The sequence below is a fragment of the Salvelinus fontinalis genome, chromosome 34 (genome assembly GCF_029448725.1).
Source record: "Salvelinus fontinalis isolate EN_2023a chromosome 34, ASM2944872v1, whole genome shotgun sequence".
Taxonomy (NCBI): domain Eukaryota; kingdom Metazoa; phylum Chordata; class Actinopteri; order Salmoniformes; family Salmonidae; genus Salvelinus; species Salvelinus fontinalis.
In genome coordinates, this window is record NC_074698.1 from 37,767,016 (window position 1) to 37,787,455 (window position 20,440).

The following is a 20,440-nucleotide window of genomic DNA, read 5'->3' on the forward strand; positions in this document are numbered from 1 at the left end:
GAGCATTTTGGAAGTTATGGTGTTGGTAGAAGTACTACAAATTGTGCCTGCATAATGCCTTACTTTTGGATGTCTCAGTCCCAGTGATGAGGACAAATATGAGAGTGGACAAGCTGAAGACCAACGCCATGTTAGGGCCTTTCTCCTTAGTAGAAAAACAGTGGTTCTGAGAAACAGTGGTCTCTCCACAGGAAAGGGTTCACACCTGACAACAATCAGTGGTTGAGACAAATTAATCAGAGAGCAACAGTGGATAGCCTGAATAATTTGCATTGACTAATACAAGCATTCACTCAATGAACATGCTATTTTTGCTTACTAAGCGAGCAAGGTCAACGTAAAAAAATAAAATAGTCTCACACTATATACGCTCCCAACGATTTAAAGAGTAAACCTAACAACCAACATTTTGGCAAAAATCAAATTTTATTGGTCAAATAATACTTGTCGACTAACAGTGAAATGCTTACTTACGGGCACTAATCAACAATGCAGAAAATGAAATTAGAGCACTAGATAAGACAGGCAATACAGTGAGAGTAAAAAATAAAAAAAATCGCTGCATTGCCGAAACAATTGTTCTTGGGTTTACCCATTCAATTGTTGGGAGCATATAGTGTGATTTTACGGTTAGTCAACACCTCTACAAACATTTTGTGGGTGTCATGCGTTTTTCTACACTGTTCAAAGTCACAACCAAAAGTTAAGGCTGCATTAATCAACAAAATAATACTTACAATTTGATTAAAATCTCCCTATAGCCCAGTCCTCGTGGCAAATCTAACAAGCCAAGAAAATACTTTCACTTGGGGGAAATACTTTCACTTTGTGGTTCACCCTCATTTGACTATTCCCTGCAGTGGGAAGGAGTGGGCAAGTCATTCCAATGCTCAATGTGTTTCAGACAGTATCAGCCCCACCATGTGGACATTCTTTTAAAAGTGCTTTGGATGTGTCTTAACATGTCAAATGGGATTTATCTGTAAAAAACAGGCTGACCAAATCATTACGCAGATGTTTCACTTTCAAATAGTTGGCTTACAGTAAATTATCCGTGTGGTATGCCATTCATAACTAAAAACATTCGTGAGATTCACATAAAATATATCTTTCCTCCGATAAAAATAAAACCAGGAGCAAAATGAACAAATTCATATCAATCTTTATTGTATTTAGAAATTCACGCATCAAATCCTTTTTGAATACTTTCCTTTACCATTTACAACAGGGTGAGAATGAGACAAGCAAAAACATCATGCCTTTTCCAGCAGGCGCAATATAGGCACACTACAGGATGGACTGAAATGGGGGGAGAAAGAGATACATAAAGTGCTTCTGTCAACGGTTCTCTTTAATTAGAAAAAAAAGTGTAAAAACATGAGGGGGTTGGCAGGAAGGGGGGCAAATTCCATGGCTCAGAGGGGACGTGGTGGATTGTATAAGACAGTGGGGAAGAACAGTGGGACTGAGGTGGGGAAGGGGGAAATGGGGGCAATTCTTTCAAAAATAAAAACGTTCCAACAAAAGCAGACTTCAACCCAGGATGAGGCTGGACATGCCCCCTGGGGGGTTTCTTCGGCCGGAGGGGGCGGCTGCGATGGTGGCGGCTCCCGAGGGGGCAGAGGGCTGTGGTGCCTCCTCCTTCTCTTCAGGTTCCTCGGGGCAGTCTACTTTACCACACAACACAGAGGAGACGACACTATCAGGGTCATTACTATCTGGCCCACTGATCAGAGATCTGATCCATATGAATCACGACTAAGGCTGCGTTTACACAGGCAGCCAAACTGATCTTTGGCCAAATTATTGGCAAGAGAGCTGATCTGATTGCTCAAAAGGACAATTGTGGTAAAAAAAATTATATTAAATCAGTATTGGGCTGCCTGTGTAAACACAGCCTATGATCTAGCCATGCTAGAATGGAGAGAGGCACAGCATTTACTCACTAGAAACACTATTATATACTGAACAAAAATATAAAATGCTGCATGAAACAATTGTAAAGAATATACTGAGTTACATTTCATATGACCCAAAATCAGTCAATTGAAATCTATTATTTAGGCCCTAATCTATGGATCTCACAACTGGGAATACAGATATGCATCTGTTGGTCACAGATACCTTTATCACAGATAAAGAAATGGGCCTTGGGATCTTGCCACCGAAGCATTCAAATTACCATCAGTAAAATGCAATTGTGTTCGTTGTCCTTAGCTTATCTGCCCATAACATAACCTCGCCGCCACAAATGGGGCACATTGTTCACAACGTTGACATCAGCAAACCACTTGCCCACAAGACACCATACACATGATCAGCGGTTGGACATACTGCCACATTCCCTAAAATGACGTTGGAGGCAGCTTATGGTAGAGAAAAAACCATTCAATTATCTGGCTACAGCTCTGGCAGAGATTCCTGCAGTCAGCATAGCAATTGCAACTTGAGACATCTGTGGCATTGTGACAAAACTGGCCTTTTATTGTCCCCAGCACAAGGTGCACCTGTGTAATGAGCATGCTGTTTAAAACAGCTTCTTGATATGCCACACCTGTCAGGTGGATGGGCTCTCGTCAAAGGAGAAATGCTCACAATAAGGGATGTAAACAAAGTTGTGCACAATGAGAGAAATAAGCTTTTTCTGCATATGGAACACTTCTGGGATTTATTATTTCAGGTCATGAAACAAACACTTGACATGTTGCGTTTATATTTATGTTCAGTGTAAATATCATCCAAACTTTGAATTGATAGAATATCTGATGTATCTGACAATAGTAGCACTTTGGTTGTAGCAAGGACAACCAGATGGGTCCTGCTACCACTTTCCAAATGACAGATCAACAGAATACCAATAGCAGGGGATAAGTGCTGCAAAATGTGTTGCTTTCAGTAAAATATGTGCGCATAAATGTGCTAGTATAACTCAAATCCAAGCAGATGCAATCAATTGTACTCAACAGTCCTCCATGAGGCAAATCTCATCCATAAAGAAATCACCCTGCTGGAGAGACAGGCTGTCAATTGCCCATTAGTGATGTAGAATCTCAAAGTCAAATTTCCTGAGAGCCATTACAGTATGGTGTAGGTAGGGGCTTACAGCAGCACGTAGGCAAAGTGTGTTAAGCCAGTGTTTAAGCCTATTTTGGTGTCAAGGAACATAAAGCTGTGTTTTTTCCTTCAGAACACTGCTTGGATTACAATTTACATTGAAAATTGTACAACATCTGTGTCAGTTAAACACTTGGAGGGACCAGACAAGATCCTCCCAGGCTCCGCCGTCAGTCCAGTACCATTCCAAGCCCCCGTCTACAGTGCTTACACAAGACCATAACAGCGGAACAGATGTAGTATTGATATTTAAATGCACCAAGATGATGTGTGACGCCTTAACCCTCCATTATCCAAAGAACACACTATCACTAATGTTTGCAGCACCTGGAAGTTAATAAATAGCCTTGCTCCTCATAGGAACAGCATTATATCATTACAGAACAGATGACTGACCACAGAGACATTATGAGAGGGCTGGATCAAAGAGAATCTGATTGAGTTGTGACTACAAGGTGTGCCCTAAAAATAAAAAGCCTTCTATGAGTCATGTGTTGTATAACTGGGACACCAGAGTTTCTCCTGGTTAGATCAACAAGGTCAGGACAAACTTCCCAGGTATGACAAATGTCATTGTTGAAAACAAAGGGAGAGACATGACCACGTTTAAAAAAGGCTGGAAGGGTGGAATTATCGGAGCTGCCACGGTCGACCATGATGCCATTCATTGTGGCCATTCGTAACTAATGGGAGTCATGCACTGCTGTTTACAGACAGCTCTGAGAGAACGAGGAATGTGGAGTCTTTCCTTCCAGTCTGTTAGGGACTTCTTTTAAGTGGTGTCTCTTCAAAAGACTTCAATGAGATTCATCATTGGAAACTAAATTATTTTATCTAACCTACAGTACCAGTCAAAGGTTTGAACACACTCATTCAAGGGTTCCTTTATTTCTACATTGTAGAATAATAGTGAAGACATCAAAACTATCAAAAAACACATGAAATCATGTAGTAGCCAAAAAATAACAAAAAAACATCCTATTTCCAGGACCCTGTCTCAAGGAGAATTCGTAAATATCCAAATAACTTCACAGATCTAAATTGTAAAGGGTTTAAACACTGTTTCCCACGCTTGTTCAATGAACCATAAACAATTAATGAACATGCACCTGTGGCACGGTCGTTAAGACACTAACAGCTTACAGACGGTAGGCAATTAAGGTCACAGTTATGGAAGCTTAGGACACTAAAGAGGACTTTCTACTGACTCTGAAAAACAACAAAAGAAAGATGCTCAGGGTCCCTGTGCATCTGCGTGAACGTGCCGTAGGCATGCTGCAAGGAGGCATGAGGACTGCAGATGTGGCCAGGGCAATAAATTGCAATGTCCGTACTGTGAGATGCCTTAGACAGCGCTACAGGGAGACAGGACGGACAGCTGATCGTCCTCGCAGTGGCAGACCACGTGTAACAACACCCGCACAGGATCGGTACATCCAAACATCACACCTGCGGGATAGGTACAGGATGGCAACAACTGCCCGAGTTACACCAGGAACGCACAATCCCTCCATCAGTGCTCAGACTGTCCGCAATAGGCTGAGAGGCTGGACTGAGGGCTTGTAGGCCTGTTGTAAGGCAGGTCCTCACCAGAGATCACCAGTAACAACAACGTCACCTAAGGGCACAAACCCACCATCGCTGGACCAGACAGGACTGGCAAAAAGTGCTCTTCACTGACGAGCTGCGGTTTTGTCTCACCAGGGGTGATGGTCAGATTTGCGTTTATCGTCGAAGGAATGAGAATTACACCGAGGCCTGTACTCTGGAGCGGGATAGATTTGGAAGTGGAGGGTCCGTCATGGTCTGGGGCGGTGTGTCACAGCATCATCGGACTGAGCTTGTTGTCATTGCAGGCAATCAACGCTGTGCATTACAGGGAAGACATCCTCCTCCCTCACGTGGTACCCTTCCTGCAGGCTCATCCTGACATGACCCTCCAGCATGACAAGGCCACCAGCCATACTGCTCGTTCTGTGCATGATTTCCTGCAAGCCAGGAATGTCAGTGTCCTGCCATGGCCAGCGAAGAGCCCGGATCTCAATCTCATTGAGTACGTCTGGGACCTATTGGATCGGAGGGTGAGGGCTAGGGCCATTCCCCCCAGAAATGTCCGGGAACTTACAGGTGCTTTGGTGGAAGAGAGGGGTAACATCTCACAGCAAGAACTGGCAAATCTGGTCCATGAGGAGATGCACTGTAGTACTTAATGCAGCTGGTGTCCACACCAGATACTGACTGTTACTTTTGATTTTGACGCCCCCTTTATTCAGGGACAAATTATTCAATTTAGGTTAGTCACATGTCTGTGGAACTTGTTCAGTTTGTGTCGCAGTTGTTGAATCTTATGTTCATACAAATATTTACATGTTAAGCTTGCTGAAAATAAAACGCGTTGACAGTGAGAGGACGTATCTCCCGGGTGGCGCAGTGGTCTAGGGCACTGCATCGCAGTGCTAGCTGCGCCACCAGAGTCTCTGGGTTCGCGCCCAGGCTGGGCTGGGTTCGCGTCCAGGCTCTGTCACAGCCGGCCGCAACCGGGAGATTCGTGGGGCGACGCACAACTGGCATAGCGTCGTCCGGGTTAGGGAGGGTTTGGCCGGTAGGGAGGGTTTGGCCGGTAGGGATATACTTGTCTCAGTATGTAAAAAAAAAAAAAAAGATAAAAGAAAAAGAAAAGAAAAAAAGAAAAGAAAAAGATTAAAAAATAATAATAATTGTAATTAAATGTATGCACTCTACTGTAAGTCGCTCTGGATAAGAGCGTCTGCTCTTGGCCGGTAGGGATATCCTTGTCTCAGTATGTAAAAATGTAATAAAATGTATGCACTCTACTGTAAGTCGCTCTGGAGCGTCTGCTAAATGACTAAAATGTAAATGTAAATGTTTCTTTTTTTGCTGAGTTTATTAGATACTTCAAAGTAGCAACCCTTTGCCTTGATGACAGCTTTGCACACAAGCAATTCTCTCAACCAGCTTCACCCAGTATGCTTTTCCCAACAGTCTTGAAGGAGTTCCCACATATGCTGAGCACTTGTGGGCTGCTTTTCCTTCACTCCACGGACCAACACATCCCAAACCATCTCAATTGGGTTGAGGTCAAGTGATTGTGGAGGCCAGGTCATCTGATGCAGCACTCCATCACTCTCCTTATTGGTCAAATAGCCCTAGCACATTCTAGAGGTGTGTTGGGTCTTTGTCCTGTTGAAAAAGAATTATAGTCCAACTAAGCGCAAACCAGATGGGATGGCGTATTGCTGCAGAATGCTGTGGTAGCCATGCGGATTAAGTGTGCCTTGAATTTTAAATAAATCAGACAGTGTCAGCAGCAAAGCGCCACAACGCTTCATGATGGGAACCACACATGCGGAGATAATCTGTTCACCTACTCTGCGTCTCACAAAGGCACGGTGGTTGGAACCAAAAATCTCAAATCTCGACTCATCAGACCAAAGGACAGATTTCCACTGGTCCAAATGATCCTGTTTCTTGGCCCAAGCAAGTCTCTTATTGGTGTCCTTTAGTTGTGGTTTCTATGCAGCAATTGGACCATGAAGGCCTGATTGGCACAGTCTCCTCTGAACAGTTGATGTTTAGATGTGTCTGTTACTTGAACTCTGAAGCATTTATTTGGGCTGCAATTTCTGAGGCTGGTAACTCCAATGAACCTATTCTCTGCAGCAGAGGTAACTCTGGGTCTTCCTTTCCTGTGGCGGTCCTCATGAAAGCCAGTTTCATCATAGCGCTTGATGGTTTTTGCGACTGCACTTGAAGAAACTTTCAAAGTTCTCAATTTTCCAGATTAAGACATGAAGGTCAGTCAAAGTAATGGACTGTCATTTCCCTTTGCTTTTTTGTGCTGTTCTTGTCATAATATGGACTTGGTACTTTACCAAATAGGGCCATATTACGTATACCACCCCTACCTTGTCACAACACAACTGATTGACTCAAACGCATTAAGGAAAGCAATTCCACAAATGTACTTTTTAAAAGGCACACCTGTTAATTGAAATGCATTCCAGGTGACTACCTCATGAAGCTGGTTGAGAGAATGTCAAGAATGTGCAACGCTGTCATCAAGGCAACAGGTGGCTACTTTGAAGAATCTTAAATATGAAATATATTTTGGTTTGTTAAAAAAAAATGGTTACTACATGATTCCATACGTGTTATTTCACAGTTTTGATGTGTTCACTATTATTATACAATGTAGAAAATAGTAAAAATAAAGAAAAACCCTTGAATGAGTAGGTGTCCAAACTTTTGACTGGTACTGTACATAAATACCATATATTAAAATACTGACATTCGAAATGGAACCAGAGATACTTACCATTGTTTGCCTGCTGGCACTCCTCAACCTGCCAGATGGAGAATAATAACAGTCAGCATTTTACTTTATTTTGGCCGAGTCATTTTACTACATCAATGGCATTTAAGTCCGTTCAAAAACACAGGACTGAGAATCACTGAAAACCATCCATTACAGCAGACTTGTAGAAACCAATGCAAGCGTCTTACCAGTGGAAAACACACACATTACATCTATGAATAAAACAATGGCCGACATATGTCAATGTCAGTGACCCCTCACCCCTAAAGGAACGTTGATGGAGGTGATGACCTCGTCTGTCTCATTGTTTTTGGGGAAGAGGAGCGGCTGCTGGCACCGTCTTAGGGGAGCGGACGGTTCTCCGCACAGAGTACCCTTGGCCGTTCCGCCTACGGAGAGAAACAACACCCAGTTAATACGTGATGACTCAGACTTCACATCACAAATGAGTCAGAGATGACCTCACTACTAGAGTTCTGTAAAGCAAACTTCCTCCTGGAGAGCTACCTCCTGTAGGTTTTCCAGCACACCTGATTCTACTAATAAGCTGCTGACCAGGACCTTGATGGACTGACTCGGGTGAGTAACACAACAGGGTTGGAGTAATAGCCTGCTTACACAGTAGCTCTCTGAGAGAAGGGTTTAGGTCAGTGATAGGGACTAGTGTTAGGCCTAATGATAGTTCATTGAGTGTCAATGCTAGAAGTGCTAATAAAAACATGACAGTTACCATATGGTTTGTTTCCACTTCACATTCCATTGATCAAAACAAACGTATTCACTGGCCGGGACAGATTTAACAATTTGGTTGAATGGTTCTAAATCGATTAAAGACTGGTGTGGAAGGCTGTAAACAGTTTCCTTTAACATCTTGATTTGTGGTGCATTCCTGTTTTAGTGGAACTGAGTGACTAACATGCAGTATGGCAGTGTTTTTACTGAGCATAATGCTGCTAGGAATTATTTGTCAAGATGACGAGAAAATGCCGGAAAACCACTAATGCAAACAAATCCGATGGCCTACCTATCAGTCTCAGACAGATACCAACAGACCAAGCAGCAAAGCAGCCAGTGGATGTAGGCTAATCCAGACAAATGCTGAGCCAAAATTCAAAGGCTAACCCACATACCCCACTCAGCGAAAAGGCATTTTGGCCAACATTTAAGCTCGGCTACAGTCCCATACAAACTTCCACTGAGCAACAACTGTACAGCAGAACCTATGGGAAGTCAACAGATTGGTCTACCTGCCATCTATGTCTAGAAGGAACAAAGCCAGACAAAGGGATGATTCTTGGTCAATATATCACTGCTTGTTAACGAAGTGAGAGGAGTAAGCATTGTGAAGTAATGGCACAGTGACTCAACAAGGTTTCCTTTATTATGGCTCTGCATCTGTTTATCAGGCCCTGCTGAATGACTGCTTTAATGCTTTTACATTAGCTTTGGCAATGGGACATAACCCGTGGACATGGCCAATAAGTGATGCTTTAATTGACTATAGTGCCATTACATTTAAATTAAACATTGAGATAGTACAGCAAGATCAAGATGTAGGTCTGTATCAATGTTAAGCCGAAACAACTGGATTTTTGGCCATTATGTAGGAGGTACTTCTTGACCAAATCTTCACTTGGATTATTTTTTTTTGGAGTGCAATTCCAATATGCGCGTCACAGTTCCCATTTCTGAGGCTAAAAGATAAAGTCACACAAGTTCAGTGGCTTGTTATGAAGCTCAGTACTTTTTATTTAACTAGGCAAGTCAGTTAAGAACAAATTCTTATTTACAATGATGGCCTACGGTACTGCTCTGACTGCAGAATGGCCTTTGTGTGGCTGGGAGTGGGCCCTTGAAAACAAAAACACTAAGGATCATCTCAAGGCCATAGTGAGTTTAACCGGGCATCACCAAAAAAGGCTATGGCAAAAGCAATGTAAGCAGAGGCGAACGGCTGAATTTAAATACCACAATGCTACATCGCGGCATATATTCTACTACGCCATGTGGGTGGAACTTCATAACTAAATATGTCATTATGGTTGTGTAGAGTAAGTATGATCATACATGTTGAGGACTAGTTCACCATTTTACAACTTGACGTTAGATGGTTCCTCACTCTGAAAGTAGTCTATGGGCCAGGAGAAACTAATTCACAGTTCAGTTCTGTAAACAGACACAATCAATGGAAGTGATGGGGGCATGTGAGCATGTTTCCATAAAAAAAAAAATGGCCTAATCACCTTTAGGTAACAAACAAAATATGGAGTTGATTTGAATTGATTTCAGGTGATTTGGACATTTTGTCGTGGCTAAGGTGAACTGAACTTTGTAATGGCTGTTTAAAGAAAACTGAACCACAGATTAATGTTTGTGTCTTGGCCCAGACTACTTTCAGGGTGAGGAACCATCTAACAAAGTTGTAAAATAGTAAACTACTCCTTTATTAAGTATATATTCATGCATGGTCATGCCTTCTAACCTCAAGGTTAGTGACCTCCCGTGACTATCCTTGAAGATGAAGACCAAGGAAACAACGATACATTGTTGGCTATCTTCTACATTCACGGAGCCAAGAGACAAATCTCTTTGGCTACATTTCCAGATTGTGATGTCATTAGGCAAACAGCAGCCTAAGACAACATCCTATAGCCTACTAACAGAGAAAACGGTGCATGCAATCCAAGAATATCCTAAACTAAACACAGCCAGAAAATCCAGGTGTATTCTTGGAAATATATCAAGACTAATGCAATTTTAATTAAATATAGGCTAGCCTAGACCAAGTACTCAACTTCCAGACGAGACGGCACCGAAGCCAAACTAACCAAATAATCCAGGTGTATCCGGTGAAATGTGCATACCATGACACCGTTCGTTTGTCTGAACTGAACTTGAACCTAGCCTGAGACTATGTGGAATAGCAGGAAGGCAGAGTGTGAACACTGCATGCAGCTGTCGGCTCCGGAGGTCAGAGGTTACAGTGAACACACACCACATTCTCCACACTTCATGCGTGGGCACGGATATGCCGCTACAACAGTAAATGGATTACTACATAAAGGGGTGATGCGATTGTGAAAACATGTGATCTTGTGCCATGTGAGATCAGTTCCCACCACACCCTTCTTTTACATGTGTAGGTGTACACTACTAGAGCCAGGGAGGGTCAGCCAGATCCAGCCTGACAGACAGAGGTGGCTCCACCATCAAGGCCCTGCTGTACTACAAGTCAGTCTATGTAGGTCAGGTGGAAAAACAGTACACTATGCACATTATCCAATGTGATTGACTGGAGTCTGGACACTGATTGAATGAATGCCCACATAGTTTTACCCCAAAGGGTCTTTGTCAGCTTGATTCCCATTTTGGGCCCCATTGTTCGAGCACTCAAAGTGTGTGGGCATTCTTTTGCCATGCCACATTTTTGTACCCTGCCCCAGTGGACGTTTGTTGGATGTGTGCGTACACTAGTTTTGAACCAATGTGAGTAGCTAGGAAGTACCGGGTGGGTTGCTCCTCCGATGGGCGTGGGGATCGTCAGGCTCTAGGAAAATGTTGGAGCCCATTTTGTTCTTGCGTACAGGGGGGGCTTCGTCTGTGCCGAACGTTATGTTGGAGGCCCCGCCCGGCGGCCGCAGCACCCTGCAGGACAACAAAGGGAGGGACAGGACTGTCATTTGACTGACTGCTACACACACACACACACACACTATTGAACTGCTAAATACACAAAGACCATGTCACACACTAGTGATCAGCGGCAGCACTGCTGAAATCATTACATGACAAATACAAACATATTGCTCTGAGGCTGCACAGACACCTCAGTGCTCCAGTCCCCTCTCTCGCGCTCCATTCACAGTAGGGTCCACTCCCTAAGCCCCAGCTGTCAGACCGAGGGATACTCCCAATCTCTCCTGGCTACAGCTGACTCCACGCGCCTGCAATCTGCCAGGCTAGCCAGCCACTGATTTGAGCTCGGCAGAAATTACGCAGCAGTTATACATGGGATGGCTATCATTCCAGACAGCATAGCCGTTCCAACATTTGATTGAATGCAGAAATCCAGGCTAGATCATGGCTGGACATGGCCTGCGCTTAAGCACACGGAACAATGTCAAGGTAAAAGAAAACATCAGATAATTAATATGTGATCTGAATAGCAAAAAGGCAAGAGAGGATAACCAGAGCCCACAAAGCCCACTTCCAAACCGACATTCATTCCTCCTAGCGAACAGAAGGGTCACAAGAATGAGAAGAAAAGCCTTTTTCCCCTTGACTAAGGACAGTCGGGTGGAGGAATTGATGCGTTTGCAGAGCTATTCCCCAAACCCTCCTCCCCTCTATTCAGCTCCAGACTGCTGAATGCACCAGCTGACACCAGGCAGCTGTCCAAAGGCAGACGGGATACAAAAATCAACTTCCCTGCCAACATGGGGTAAAAAAAAGACAGAAGACAGTGGCGAGATGAAAGAACTGGATTTGGGTATTGCTGGTGCTGTATGTATGCCACGATTAGTTCATGTAATGTCCAAAGCAGACTTGTTAACCCTTGTGTGATAGCTAAGATGATCTCATGCTTTCCACCAGGCTGCAAAGAGAAAAGGCTATTTGAGACCCCACCCAACAATGAAACGGCAAATATTTCCTGTGAGAGGCACTGTGGTTAGAAAAGTGGGACAACTCGACAGTTGCTCAACAGTAACGTTAGATTGATTGAAAAGATAGCGAGTCTGATGCTGTCACATATATTGAAAGCCTTTGATAACCTTATCTGCCATTACCAAAGGCTGCCAAAGTTGGATTGCTGCTGCCGGGAAAGCCTGCATTTCTAGACTGGTCAGCAGTAGGGCCGACCAAGATGGCTAAAGCAAAGATGAACCGAGCACAGATTTGCAGGCTTAGCTAAACCCCCCCACCCAAGTAAAACCCGCATTAGCCACCAATTAGTCGACAACGTAGCTAGCTGGAATACAAATGCCTGAAAGAATGGTTATGATTTCACCGTTGGACTACTTGTAGCAAAACTATCCAGCCCAAAACGGTGTTACAGCTTACGTTTTGGGTTAACGAAATAGCCTATTGTCCGGCCTGCCCGAAGCGCAACAAGGGTTGATAAAACATTAACTATTTTTCTTCCCCGTGCCATCCAGCCGCCTCAAAGGCAGGAGTTCCCATACTATAGCATGAATGCACGCGGTGCATCAGTTTTTCTGGCAGTGAAACAAAGTTAATTGCGTGCCGACCCTTGGCCTCAAATAAGTCCTCAAAACGTAGACAATACATATTTTAAAAGGATTTAACTAACTCCTAATAAATTGTTTGGGGTCAGCCGTATTCTTAGAAACATCCATAAAAGGAGCTAAATTTGTCATGTAGGCTAATCTAGCTACCTAACCAACAAGGTACCCAGTTTTGGGGCACCAGAGGCCGAAAGACTATAGGGTTTGGAGCTTGCAAACGAAGAGCAAGTGCTTGTTTCTGCAAATAAAAGTGTTAGGCGACAGCTGAACTTGCTGCTAGCCAGAGTGTGAGTTAGCAATCCATACCAGTCACTAGCTAGCTAAGTAGACAAGTTAACAAAACAAGTTGCAGTCCAGACAGACAACTACTATAGATAGCTAAGTTGTCCTCATTGTCCATTCTGTTTAAATGTGTCCCGATGCCGAGTCCTTTACACTAAACAGCTCATTTTCAAAGCTAAATCCCAACTTCCACTAACGCCGCGGGCCTCTGGTGTAGTAGCTAGAATCGCTAGCAGCAGTAACCAGGTCGCTGATGCCGCTACTAGCCCAAATGCCCTCTTCACGCCATCATATCAGCTAATTAGAAAGACAAATTGTGCCATTAATACAATTCAACTTAATCAGGAAATATCAACCGCCCAAAAACTGGACGGTTAGCTTCCAATACTGGCTGGTAAGTGGATCCCATTTTCTTTTGTTTGTCCATGAAGATTTTCGGGATATCATTTTTACCTGGAACTGCTTTTCGCACCGGGATCCATCCCTTGAAATGTTTTTGTCGTCGTCATTTCGACTGTCTAATTTACTACTTTCGTATTTCGATATGTAACTCGATAAACTACAAAAATATGATTTTCTAAATCATCCGCAGGACGCACACAGAAACTGAAATACTGACTCCACCCGACTGAGCGCCCGAGAGACCAGACGGAAGAGCGCAGCGACAAGTTATCCCAGCCCATAAGTCACAGCCCACCTCACTTCCACTCGCTCTGGTTGGACGGACCCTTACCGACCCTCTTTCTGGTTGGTGGCACATACCACCAGTCGACGTCAATCGTTTTTCTTTGAAAGGCAACATTCTCCCCCTGTGCGAAGCAATTGTCTCAAAAAGTAACCTTAAATCATATTAAGTGCTATTTACTACCAGTTTCATTCCCATTCTGTATCTTATATTAGATCTTGATTTAGATAAAAATGCTGTCAGTACAGTATCTTTACAGTATCAATATGTTATCCAATGGTGATGAGTATGGACACAATGTTACTCAAGAGTTACTATTTTAGTTTGGCTTCATACAATAGTCCCACTGTCCTAACATCCTCTTTCCCAGTTTTGAGTGAATCTTTACACTGACAGTGCCAACATTGCTACATGGTATTTTATACAGTCAGTGGAGATCAAGCTTTACAGTTCAATCACTGTGGTGGTTTTTCACTGATAAAATCTCCATAATTATGTTTTCATACTGAAAAAGGGGATTGGTGAACATGAGCTGTTGTACGCACAAGGACGCACTCTTAAAATGAATGATTACAAATATTTGCACCAGTTTTAATGACCCAGTCACCCACGAAACAGAGACAAAATAAATTGAGTTTGGTTAAAAAGAGAGAATAACTTTATTTTAACAAGACATTTATGAGACAATACAGATGTTTACCTGGACTAAAACATCTCTTCAGGGTTTCCTTATTACAAGCATGGCCTAGTCAAACTATGTCCAAGACATGTTTCATTCTACACAACCACTACTATATAGAAAAAGATATAAAACCCATTTTCTGAAACAGAAAACAGAAAATGAAGTTGAATAACAAACCAGTCTTATTCTCAAACAGTGAACGGGGTGGAAAATAACTTTTCTTGATCTCTGAGTAAGTGATAACCAACCAGTCACCAAAACAATGGACTTTTTAAGAGCTGGATCTTGCAGCGTTCATTCACGGGACACCTTGTATGAATGTTACTCAAATCTGAGTTGTTTTAGCGGAGGTTGTTTATTTACAAAACAGGAAGGAAACAAAGGCAAGAATGAAAACACTATACATCAACAGTTATGTATAACTGTGAGCAGGACTTCTTCCGCATGGTATTGGTTCTGTGGTGGGAAATGGGACAAGCTGCAAAGCAGCCGTCTGGGGGGTGGAGGAAGATGTGGGGGAGTGCTTGACATGCTAGTAGAGGCCTCCTGTCTGTTGCTGGAAAACGTCAATCGTATCTTCATCCTCCATTTCCAACTGTCAGGAAAAAGGAAGGAAATTAAGTCAATTTGATATAAAACCCGATTTCATTAGATGACATGGCATTCATGACAAAAATGTACATAAATTAGCTGTGAATGGAAAACTTTCGTTAGAAGACATTTTGCATTTAACATTCTTTTGACATGCACAAATGTTCATTGGTATTCTCAAAACAGGGAGGAATGTATCATGTTTTATTGCTGGAATGGTGTTGTTCAAGCAAAATAGAGTGAATTGATGTAACAAATCAGTTCCTCCCAATTATACTCCAGGATTACCTGTGCAGGTGTGTCTGTCTCGTTTATAGGCTGTCCATCGAACCGGAACCGGATTTGCCTAATTGTCAACCCCTACAGACACAGACACACAGATACTAAATTCCATTAAACTGTCTGGCACAAAACAATCTCTCCAAGTAAAATGTCCAAAGAAAACAATGTTTTCCCAACCCTTGCCAAGCAATCCATTAATAGTGTACGGCACTGAGGAAGCAAGGTTAGCCATTCCTTTAAAAACTCCTGTCGCTTCTCTACTATGTGAATGAAAACACTGCAGAAAGGAAGGGACGAGGAGATAGGGAAGGGCATTACTATAGTGCCACTCCATATCCACGTTGGCCGACATCATTTTTATCAGATAAAGGAAGAAACAACAGGATAGGAGGGAAGTGGCTTCTACTCAACAAAGCCTGTAGAGCCTGGCCTACTTACATGACTTCACTGGTCTAAAGAGACACACAAGATCCATTATGGGTGGGCACGCACACACAGCATTGAGATTAGGCCTGGGCAAGCCTGGATAAGACAGGCCTAGCACTAGAGAGCAAAGGCTCAGTTTCTACATCTCTGCCTCCATCTCTACATCTCTGTACTTGCCAGTGCAAGCAGCATGAACACAATCATTCAAAAAGACATGTAGAACAGAACAGCTCCAAGTGCACTAGGGAAGAGAACAAAAAGACCTTTGATATGTTGGCAGAATCCAAAGCCAAGAACCCTATTTTAAAAGTACTTATTAGGTAATGCAGTGTAAATCCCTTCAATTAGCCTATAAGATCATAAATAGCCCAGATCAGATTGGCCATAATGATCCAGCAGTAAGGCTTAGTATTTACTAATCAGCCTACAGCCAGAGAGATAGGCAAGTTAAGCTTAAGCCTTACTAATGCAAATTGCATTGAATATGACAAGTACATTTGGTGCATATTAAAATAAAGGGTATTTGACCAAATAAAAAGTGTTAATAAAAAGAACTAAAATCAGAAGAGTGGACAGTACAGAGTCATTACTACAATACATTTTAGTCATTTAGCAGATGCTTTTATCCAGAGCGACTTACAGGAGCAATTAGGGTTAAGTGCCTTGCTCAAAGACACCAAAAATATTTTTCACCTATTCGGCTCGGGGATTCGAACCAGCGACCTTCCAGTTACTGGCCCAACGATCTTAACCACACATAGAGCTGGGACACTGGAATAATGAGGACGATGAAAATGAAGATGATAATATGATGAAGACAACACAGCCCATAGCGCTCGTCTCCTGTCACAGACAATATAGACTACATCTGACAGTGAACAGATCAAAGAGATACAAGAGTATAAAAGGGTGCATGTATCGCCTTCTCTCTTCAATGAGTTTCCTTGTCCTCAATGGATAATATGAGCTGTCATCTTTCATCAACCCCTATATTCCCATAGTTAGGGTCATGACCTTTTCCAAGTTTATTAGTCATATACCTGTACACATGACATACGTGGAGTACACAGTGCAAAGAAATGCTTAATTACAGGTTCACCTCTCGACAATAGGAAAGTAATTAAGTAAATAAAAGAATACTAAAAAGAAAAGCTCAATGAATAAGAACAAGGATTAAAATGTTCCTAAGACACAAGGAGGCACTCAAACTAATTGAAGTAGGATATTTACAAATGTGCCAGGGAATTGTGCAATACATTGTGCGATAATAAATTCTAAATAGACATTGTGCAGGAATATGAATCATTCCTCTTCCTCTCAGGAGGAGAATGATGACATAGTACCAGTTTAGCTTTGGCCCGTTTAGATCACAATTAATTAATAAATGACATGGACAGAACGGGACCTGATCCTTGATCAGCACTCCCATTCTGAGACACTTTATGAATACTGGCCCTGGCCAAATGTATAGGGTAGAGGTGCTGCTAGTTGCTTCTGTCCAGAAACCACCTCTACGCCCTCAGCACATTATGCAGATTAAAAAGGACTTGATAGGTATAACCAATATGGTAGTAGCTCAACCTTGCCCTCTGATGCCGCTGCTGCACTCAGTGGCATCATCATGGTTGCCACGTCAGACTCACCTGTCTCTCGCAGTACGCCTTCATGAGTTTGCTGAGCGGCGTGTGTCTCTTGATCTTGAACTGCACCACCGAGCCGTCCTGTCCCGCCACCTTCAGGTTTATGTGGTCGTTGTTTTCTGTTTTCACTCCCTCCTGATGGACACAACAAACATTGGGGGTGTATTCAGTGAGATGAAACGCAGATACAGTATAAATGTAATGTCTAGAATTACCATCATACCCACTATTACGTGACAGATAATCAAGTCTGTTAAAAGTCGAATAGTCCACCTAATTTCAGTTTAAGTGACAACAAAAGCAAGTATAGTGTAGAGAATTATTGTACCATTTAAACCGCTGTGAAATATCTTTTCCATAACCAAAAATATAGTATTTTCAGTTGTTTGAAGCTGGTGTACAAAAGTAAAAAAGTAAAAGACGTAAAAACTAAACTTAAGAATGGGAAGCATAGAAATAGCGCACATATAACAGATGTACCACTTCTTAGACTTGCTTTCAATGAGAATGACATATCTATAACTCACATTTCTATGTGAATTTTGTCTGGTCACCCAAAAAGTTACATATTGCAGCTTTAAACATGGCTAGCTCATATAGACAAACACTGAATACAATATATGGTAACCTAGTTGCTTTTAGAAACGCTAGTATTTACACACTAGGGTTGCTGGGAATTAGCTTGCAAAAAACTGAATAGTCCGCCGAAAGCCAGAAGTTAAATAAAATTAACTTTCATCTTACTCTGCCGATTGTCTGTAGGCTTGGACCTTATGTTGGGGGGAATTTGAGAAAAAACAAACATCTAATGGAACGTATAATTAAACAGACTTTCCAAACGTGGATCTGTTATAGACCCATGCAGTTCCTCAGCGAGGTCAGTTCCTCTCTGCTTACCTCATGTCAAAATAAAAGTTCTTGCTTTCTTTTGTGCTGGTATGGCGCAGTGCAGGACTTTTATTTTGACAGGGGAGAGTAATTGGGTCTACAATAGACCCACATTTGGAAATTCTGAATGTTCCATTAGATGTTTTTTTTCCAATGTCCCCTCTGCATAAAGACCAGCCCTACAGACAATCAACAGAGTAAGTTGAAATTTTATTTTATTTAACTTCTGGATTCTTGCAGACTATTCAATTTTTTTTGCAAGGTAATTCCTAGTAACGCTAGTGTATGAATACTAGCGTTGATAAAAGCAGCTAATGGTAACCTTGCCTGAGACGATCAGATACAAATGTTGCTTGGCTGATACAGTTGATGCAAAGCAAATTATCAGTCAGGTCCCAGGCTAATGGCAACCTTGATATGACCATCATTGATTTTAGGCCAGCAGAAACATTTACACAGAGTTTTTGTCAGCAGTGCACTGTCTGAATATAAGCAGTTTCTGAACAGTGAAAATAGACCAAATATTTAAAGTTTTCTAGAACACTTACAAGGGCCTTGGATAGTTCAGCAGTGACATACAAGTTCATCTGTCTTGGTTATTATTTACTTGTTCTAAAAGTCATGGCGCTGTGGCAATGTAATGAGACAAGAAGTGCTTTTGGACAATGTTTAGTCTACCCCTAACCCCAGAGTGGAATTTATCATGCTGACTACAGGATAGGTGCTTTTCACATTCTAGAATTCATCCAAATGAGGACACATATTAAACATGTATGTGTCAAACATCTGATCATTGGTCAACACACACACATGATTGATGCATTTCAAAATATTGATCATACTTTTACACATGAAAACACATAGGAGTAAAACATGGTTTTTAACACTGTCTCAGTCACACCATTTCACTCATTTGTAACATGCTGTGATAGCTGGCTCCATAAGCAGATGAGAGGGACCCTTGCTGTAGCCATGAATGAATGTAACAAGTTTGTAACTGAAGAAATTGACAAAGTGATGATTGATACAACCGCTTGGATCTGAACTGAGTTTGTCAGATTACATTTGCAAATAGAAAAGATTAAGAACTGATGAGAGTGCATGCATTGCTTACTGTCATGTTCAGCTAGCAAACGCTAGTTGGCTGCGAATCAAGCAGCAAGCCACGCGCCCATGCAGGCGCGTGCACAGGTCTTCCGGTGTCTCCAATGGAGTACTTGCATTTTCAAAACTTGAGTCTACTAAGATCTCAAGTAAGGAAATATTACATGTACATTTTCCTTAGTTCCATTTGAGTTATGTATGTGAAAAAATGTGATGAGATGTAAGCATATTTTCAAGCAACTCACCTTGGGTTTCTCGTCAGCCATGGTTACTCTATTTGCGCTTCTCTACGCCGCCACACAACGAATAGACGTGTACGCGCACGTACCCGCTCCCGATTAAAATACCGGCCTTACGTGCGCGATCACAAACACATGCTCGTGCCCTATACTTCACATTCATTGGCCAACGTTGGTCACAGGGTAAGATGTTGAGCGCTGGCAGAGGGCGGGAATGTCGTAATGCGCGTTTCTGTAACACGTGCACGCGCATTTATAACACGTTCTCTTTTGTTTTGTTTTATGAAAATATTCACCGAAAACGTCCTAATGCTTTGATGTTAACAGTGCCATTGCTGTACATTTGCTCAATAAAAATCTGGTTATTTAAGAAAGTGTACTGAAGGGTCAATGTTTGGTAATTTAAACCATTCTGGAATTTTGTCATGGAAGAGAGGACTGATCCTCAGTAGCCATCTTGTTTTTATAGACCATAACATTCAGCCAACAAATGATGCTGTACCACAGATGGAACAATGAAATATTTGGTTGTACAGTACTTGTACCAAAATAGAGATGATCCAGCAAGAAACTAATGTTGCCCACACAGTATTGGATGGATGTTGATAAAGTCCAGAATGGTGCAACATTGTAAAAATCCCATATTTGCCTATTATGCCATTGGAAATAGCCTAAATGTTATAAGGAACATTTCATTAGACAATTAATTATTACTAAAATCTGCACATTGGGGTAAATAAATAACTGTTTGCATCTGGTGGCCATTAGTTCTTACCACTTTGAGCAAATTAGTACCAAAACATTATGATTGGTAGATATTGGTATAAATTGATTTTATTCATTGGAATAATATATTCTCATGGTGACATTACTTGTCAAATTGACAACTGACTAATTGTGTCCCCTTTAGTGCAAGCTTGCATTT

At 42.1% G+C, this 20,440-nt stretch overlaps 2 protein-coding genes across 3 annotated transcripts; both read right to left on the bottom strand.

Moving 5' to 3' along the window:
- Window positions 1-1,462: 1,462 nt before the first annotated feature.
- LOC129833823 (jupiter microtubule associated homolog 1-like) lies at window positions 1,463-13,604 on the bottom strand. Of its 2 annotated transcripts, none has more exons than XM_055898643.1 (5): window positions 13,432-13,604; window positions 10,956-11,095; window positions 7,712-7,839; window positions 7,451-7,478; window positions 1,463-1,667 (listed from the first exon to the last, which is right to left on the bottom strand). In XM_055898643.1, exons 1-5 carry the CDS (start codon window positions 13,485-13,487, stop codon window positions 1,534-1,536), a joined length of 486 nt encoding a protein of 161 aa, XP_055754618.1. In that variant the 5' UTR covers window positions 13,488-13,604; the 3' UTR covers window positions 1,463-1,533. The 2 variants fall into 2 exon arrangements, with proteins under 2 accessions (XP_055754618.1, XP_055754617.1); XM_055898642.1 differs by having other exon boundaries at window positions 1,463-1,670.
- A 694-nt stretch (window positions 13,605-14,298) lies between these two features.
- LOC129833824 (small ubiquitin-related modifier 2) lies at window positions 14,299-19,628 on the bottom strand. Its single transcript, XM_055898644.1, has 4 exons — window positions 19,522-19,628; window positions 17,288-17,419; window positions 15,225-15,296; window positions 14,299-14,940 (listed from the first exon to the last, which is right to left on the bottom strand). The coding sequence occupies exons 1-4, from the start codon at window positions 19,540-19,542 to the stop codon at window positions 14,878-14,880; spliced, it is 288 nt and encodes a 95-aa protein (XP_055754619.1). The 5' UTR covers window positions 19,543-19,628; the 3' UTR covers window positions 14,299-14,877.
- Between the last annotated feature and the right edge of the window lie 812 nt (window positions 19,629-20,440).